This window comes from Notechis scutatus, chromosome 2 (assembly GCF_049901735.1).
Source record: "Notechis scutatus isolate UNSWTSFEM ecotype Mainland chromosome 2, rNotScu1.2, whole genome shotgun sequence".
Classification (NCBI taxonomy): domain Eukaryota; kingdom Metazoa; phylum Chordata; class Lepidosauria; order Squamata; family Elapidae; genus Notechis; species Notechis scutatus.
This window is the reverse complement of record NC_142010.1, coordinates 232,665,555-232,672,051: the sequence shown is the minus strand read 5'-3', so window position 1 is coordinate 232,672,051 and position 6,497 is coordinate 232,665,555. Positions and strand designations below refer to the sequence as shown.

Below are 6,497 nucleotides of genomic sequence, written 5' to 3'. Positions count from 1 at the left end.
CAACGTATCTGCAAAACTGGCTATTGGGCTTACTGTCAAAAACAGAATAGTGTCCTGATAATTCAAAAGTAAAACAGTCAAGACTTCATTACTCCTTACAGTGTCACCATTACGTATTTGTACACATAAAACTAATGAATAGCATACAAATAATTGTACAGTTCACCTGAGATACCAAGACAAAGTTTCTAACAATTTATATTACACATCTGAAATGACAAACACCTTCTCTGACAAACAGTACACATAGTATAGATTATGTGGATCACAATGGATTATGTTGAAGGGTTTCTATAAAGTTTTTCAAATTTTTCAACTTTTAAACTGTACTAACTTCAAGTCCTAGAATTCCCCAGTCAGAAATCTAGGAGTTGGTCCACACACATCCTGACACACATCTTAAGGTTGACAAGTTTGAAAACTAGTTGGGGTCCCCAAACTTTGCAAAGTTAAGACTTGTGGACTTCAATTCGCAGAATTCTCCAGACACCTATGCTGGCTGGAGAATTCTGGGAATTTGAAGTCCACAAATCTTAAAAGTTACCAAGTTTGGAGACCTCTGAGTTATATCTTTGGGAATCTGGCAAATGAAAAAATCATGCTTAACTGCGTAAGAAACACGTATGCAATTAAAGGAGAAGCATTCAAAAGCAGCAACAAAAATTGAATACAGGTCACACGATACAAAACGATTTAACCAATGGTCTCCAAATATTGATTCAACGGCTGCTCTTAAGACGACTGGTAGTACGTGTGTACTCTCCCCCGCCCCACCTTTCTATGAAAAAGGCATGCGACAAGGGTTCATAAGGAACAGTCACGTATGTGGGATGGGCAGCAATAAACAATCCAGCAAAGTGTGTGTGTGGGGAGGTTGGGAGGCTTTGTTATTCTATAGGGGACATCTCCAAGGTGGAAGAAGACTTCAGCCGCCATGCACTTTTGAAATAACTGTCCCGACTACGCTCAACTACGAAGCCCAGCTTCGTCCCCCCCAAAACAGGCACCATTTAGCTCTTGCCAGGCTGCAGCCCACTTATTTCCGTCACTAAAAACCACACCCAGCCCTTCACACTCCCCTCTTTCTCCCTACCCTCTCTCATCAGGCCAACTCCATGCCGATTGGGGCCTTTCATGCTCTTCGGCGCTTAGCTGTTCGCCGACCGCCTTAATAACGGTCGCCTCTTTTAGTCAGGCCCTGCGAGAAGGAGTAAATATGACCGAGAAAGATTCCGGGTGGGTGGGGGAAGAGAACCCTACACGGCTTTACCAGTCGCTGCTTTTCCACCCACCGTTGGACTTCAAAGAGGAAGGAGGGCCAGTCTGACGTCTTAGTCTGCTGCCATCCGAGTTGGACGATTCAGGTCCCCGCGAACTGCTGCACGTGGCTTCTGGATGGCAACTTGGAAAGTGGCTGTAGGAGCAACAGAGCGGCTATGAAGAGGCCTAACATTTTACTCACAGGTAAAAGGGAAAAAAACAGCGAAAGGGTCCGTAAACAGAAGAAGAAACGGGAAGCTGTTCCGGTTGGTATAGCTTTAGATCCAGCGCAGTCGCGCTTTCCAAAAAGAAGGAAAGAAATGGGGAGTTTGAAAGAGCGTAAACAAATCTCTGATTCAGTCTCATGCCAGGATAATAACAGATCCCAATGCTGCCGCAATCAAAATCGATGATGGGGGTAGCAAAAATTAGCTTCATTTCTTCAGCAGAGCTGAACAAGCTTCTTGGATGAAAAGCGAAACGTATTCAAAGAAAACCCAGAAAGTCCAATTGCCTCTTGAAAAAAGCACTTTGGGACAACCATCACCTGGTTGACTGAGAATCTCCATTGACATTTAGCTTCATTTGCTTTGCGTTATGCTGGTACAGAGAAAGTTAGCTTCATTTGCTTTGCGTTATGCTGGTAAAGCAACCAGCGTAACGCAAAGCAAATGAAGCCAACTTTTGCTATCCCATCATCGATTTTGATCGCGGCAGCATGGAGATCTGTGTTATCCTATCATGAGACTAAATAGGACATTTGTATTCAAAACGTGGGGAAGCCCATTTCCTTCTCAAGAACAGCAGGTAAAAATTACCCTTTCCTGTAGCTGCTTTATTTGGTTAAATTATATATAGGAGCATGCCATACGATTAATTGAAATACAATTACCTACTTTCAGTTGGAAGTGGAGGCATTACTCCATGAACATTAGCACCTCTTGCATGTGAAGGCCAAGACTAACCAATGGAGCTTGTATAGATAAGCCCTTGTTCAAAGATGTGTGTGCACGTGTGCTTGTGTGCATCTATGTATTTACATTTGTATATGCTAGGACTAAAGTGATCACATTTTTAGAAACCAAGAAGCACCAGTTGCAATAAATATCTTGTTTAGTCTTTCAGGTCAATTTTGCAATGGAAGTTTATTATATATTAATATCTACTACAGTACTTATTGTTTATTTATCCTTTATTGTAGGGACACCTGGTGTCGGGAAAACTACACTAGGCAAAGAGATAGCTCTGAAAACAGATTTTACATACATTAATGTGGGGGATATGGCTAAAGAAGGTAATTTTTAAATTTTTACAGTATCTACAATTTTATTAACATTTATATCCCAATTTTTCTGATGTACATGGATACATGCTATATCTAATTTAATAATATCTATAATTAGTTTAACTATTTTAATAATAATGACATTCCAGAAGGATCTCTAAAGTGGAATTCTGTACAGCAAATTAGAGAAAAAGCAAATATGAAAATCAACTGTTCAATCAGTGGGGAAAAAATCAAACTGAAAAAATAATTCTTTTCCGAAAAACCAAGTGGATGCTATCTAATAGATGAAGGGAAGGTTTTCTATAATTCCAGAACAATGAATAACAAGTTCATTGTCTAAATAATTGACTATTATAATTAAAATGATTTGATTATAGCTGTGGAATTCTGGGAGTTGAAATACATACTTCATGAAGGTGGCAAGTTTGAAGAACACTCATCTGGAACATACAATATGAGATTTCTGAGAATAAGTTGGCTAAATATAGCTTCTTATCAATAACGGGTTTCCATTTTTTTAATAAGGGGAACTTTATGAAGGCTTTGATGAAGAATATGAATGCCCAATATTAGATGAAGATAGAGTGAGTTTAAACTGAAACATGAATTTCATTATTCAATCTTTGTAACTAAGAATCCATTGTTTAGATTTTTTTTGCATTATTTTCTATATAGGTTATTGATGAAATGGAAGATAAGATGAAGGATGGAGGTGTCATAGTTGATTATCACAGTTGTGACTTCTTTCCTGAACGCTGGTTTAACATAGTATTTGTGCTTCGCACTGAAAACTCTTTTTTATACAACAGATTAGAAAACAGGTAGGTCAGTGACACAAAACTGAATAAAATTAGTTTTAGATTAAAACAAACCTTATGAATGCATAATTCCAAATTTCAATATTTTTACCTAAATAATTTAAATGTTGCACATTTTTATATTTTTCTAGAGGTTACAAAGGAAAAAAGCTTCAAGACAATATTCAGTGTGAAATCTTTCAGACAATTTTTGAAGAAGCTATGTCATCCTATAAAGAAGAAATTGTACACCAGTTGCCTAGTAATACTCCAGAAGATATGGAACGGAATTTAGATCAAATTATACAGTGGATTGAACAGTGGATAAAAGACAACAACTGATTTTGAAATAATCATATTTATAGGGATAAATAGAAGTTGTGTTTTCATTCATTGAAGAAACTAATAGTTCATTCAAGATTAAAATTAATGAGGCCACTGAATTTTCTATTCTATGCTGTGTTCTTTAGACTCTATGAAAGCAGGTATCAGACATTAGAGTTAAGAATTTAAAAATCTGAAATTATACTAAATTGGGTATCCAATAATAAAAATATTTGAAAAGATGAAAAATAATAGTTCCTTAGTTGATATGGCTGCCAAAATCTTATTCCTGTACAAAGTTTTATTAACAGCGGATATTTTGTAATTCATTTCTAAATGTGGGACCATGCAATTTAATATATGAACATAATTTTGGTCATTATTTTATTAACATGTTGTAAATACCCAGGCAAATTTGTATCTATGTTTTTGTTATTTATAAGATTTGTTGCGACTAAGTAAACTACTTTTTGCTCAGCTTATTTCTTGTTCAGTTTAGAAGGCATCCTCATGAACTCATCTCTCTCTGATTTTTGAAATAAGTAAATAGGTAATATGTGGCCATAACAACAATGATCCAAGAAGTGTCTGATGCGTGGTTCATAATATTACCAGAATTTATTATCCTATTTTTTTCTAAATATTGAGTAACTTGATAAAAAGTTATAGTGAAAAGATGAGAACATTGATTGGTGAGAAACTGCATTTTGTCATGTAAAATATGCCTATATAAGGTACATAAAGTATATTTTTTTCTTTGCAGCTCCCAAATTTGATATTAAATGTATCAATAAATTACGATTTTAGTCCTAATCATATATCACTGGATTCTATTCAGAGTTTGAACAGAGGACTGTATTCAGATTCTCTTCTTTTTCCCCATCCAAGATCCAAAAGAGACTTTGAACTTCAGGGATATACTCTTCTGCCTCTTGTACTATTAATGAAATGACTTGATTAGAAGCACAATTGCCTTCTGTTTTCTATTTTGGTTACATTCTAAAAATGGTTACCAATCCCACTTAAATTGAATCAACATGAGATGGGTTTAAAATAGGGTCACACATACTTCCTTCTCCATTCCTAAACTGGGTCAATAATATTATTTTACAGTATTCCTATAATTGTAGTAATACAGGTCATCATTTAGCTACTACAGTTGTGATCATGATGAAACAGTAATGACCAGTTCTTAGACCTTTACAGGTCTATAAAGCAAACCAAAGCTGAAGTAAGATGATAAGCATAGAAGTAGTTTCACTTTTGACTGCTTCATTTAATGAATGAGTTGTTGGTCCAATTGTGATTGCTAAATGAGAATTACCTGAAAAAATATTTTTAAAAAAGTCTCATGAAGCATAATTTTAGTCACTCTGCCTAGAGTATTACTGTACTTCATTTGTCTGAAACTAAAATTCTCAGACAAAGTTACATTTTGTTAAACATTAAATATTTTTAGATTGCAACTGAACTGATTGAAAATAGTCACTTCTGTTAGGTACTATGTTCATGGTATCTGAAAAGCATGCTTGGCCAATTGCAAGATTCAATTTACCTTCTGTATATTAAGTATAGTGATTCTTGGTCTTTGATTATTACAAATATTGCAGTATTTAGGAATAATGTTTTGAGCAGTCAACAATTTGGATCATGCATCTTTTATTTAGTACTGTATTATATAGATTATTTTCAAAATAATTCTTATAACATTTTTCTGTATGTAATTAACAAATATTGAAATATGTTTTTTGAAAATAAAAGACAAAAGGCAAAGATTTAATGGTAAGTTTAATTTCCATCTCAATGCAATTGGTTTGACTCAGTGGCTTACATAGTGCAATACAAATTTAAATTTATGATTTAATTTATAACTATGGCTTAATTACAAAATCATTATTTCATAGACATCTGCCTGAACCTGTATTATTTCTAATACTAGTATATTAGTTGTTTAAAGAAAAGTTTATATAAGATTTCAGTAACCTACCACATATGAAAATAATTTCAAATATCCTATTAACTTAATTCAATCTAGAATTTAAGTTTGTAGCTTTGGTTATTGATTTCCCTGGTGGAAATCTGTTAAGGATTTTGCTCCTCCCCATCCCATCGGCAAAGAAAGCCTTGAATTCTTTTCTACAAACTATTTTAAAAGTTATGCCATATAGCGGAAAATACAATAATTCGGTTTGTAGGAAAACTCCCGAGCATCTGAATAGAGTAGGAAAAAAATGTCGCTGTTTGTCATTGAGATAAATCGACCAGTTATCGGAGTCAGTAGAGTGGAGCCTAACAATACTCTTTAAGACTTGTTAAGGTAGGGTTAGGGTTAGTATATAAAATTATACATTGCAATGCTACCTGTCAATGAATACTTCAGCTTCAACCATAACAATACAAGAGTACACAATAGATACAAACTCAAGGTTTATCACACCAAACTTGATTGCAGGAAATACGACTTCAGCAACAGAGTGGTCAATGTCTGGAATACTCTACCTGACTCTGTGGTTTCTTCCCCAAACCCCAAAAAGTTAGGCTGTCTACTATTGACCTCACCCCTTTCCTAAAAGGTCTGTAGGGGCCGTGCATAAGCGCACCAACGTGCCTACCGTCCCTGTCCTATTGTTTCTTTTTATTTTTCTTATATGTATCCATTTCATGTATTCATAACTATGTTTATACTTTTACCTGTTATCCTATAATCGCTTGACAAAAAATAAAATAAAAAAATAAAAAGTTCTTTTAAAGTTACCGCCTTCGTAGTCCATCAAACTGGAATAACTAACTATTCGACCGTCGGACATTTGTTCATTTGTTTCCGTCTT

The 6,497-nt window shown here is 35.0% G+C and overlaps 1 protein-coding gene across 1 annotated transcript; it reads left to right on the top strand.

Moving 5' to 3' along the window:
- Positions 1 to 1,384: 1,384 nt before the first annotated feature.
- AK6 (adenylate kinase 6) lies at positions 1,385 to 6,419 on the top strand. The gene is made up of 5 exons (XM_026671894.2): positions 1,385 to 1,464; positions 2,462 to 2,554; positions 3,074 to 3,132; positions 3,224 to 3,369; positions 3,498 to 6,419. The coding sequence occupies exons 1-5, from the start codon at positions 1,437 to 1,439 to the stop codon at positions 3,685 to 3,687; spliced, it is 516 nt and encodes a 171-aa protein (XP_026527679.1). The 5' UTR covers positions 1,385 to 1,436; the 3' UTR covers positions 3,688 to 6,419.
- The last annotated feature ends 78 nt before the right edge of the window (positions 6,420 to 6,497 follow it).

What these genes read in the sequence shown, in the direction of transcription:
- AK6 (XM_026671894.2), top strand. Translation starts at nt 1,437, where the DNA reads ATGAAGAGGCCTAACATTTTACTCACAG. An exon ending in GCCTAACATTTTACTCACAG is followed by an intron (nt 1,465 to 2,461) that starts GTAAAAGGGAAA and finishes CCTTTATTGTAG; the next exon opens with GGACACCTGGTGTCGGGAAA. An exon ending in TACAACAGATTAGAAAACAG is followed by an intron (nt 3,370 to 3,497) that starts GTAGGTCAGTGA and finishes ATATTTTTCTAG; the next exon opens with AGGTTACAAAGGAAAAAAGC.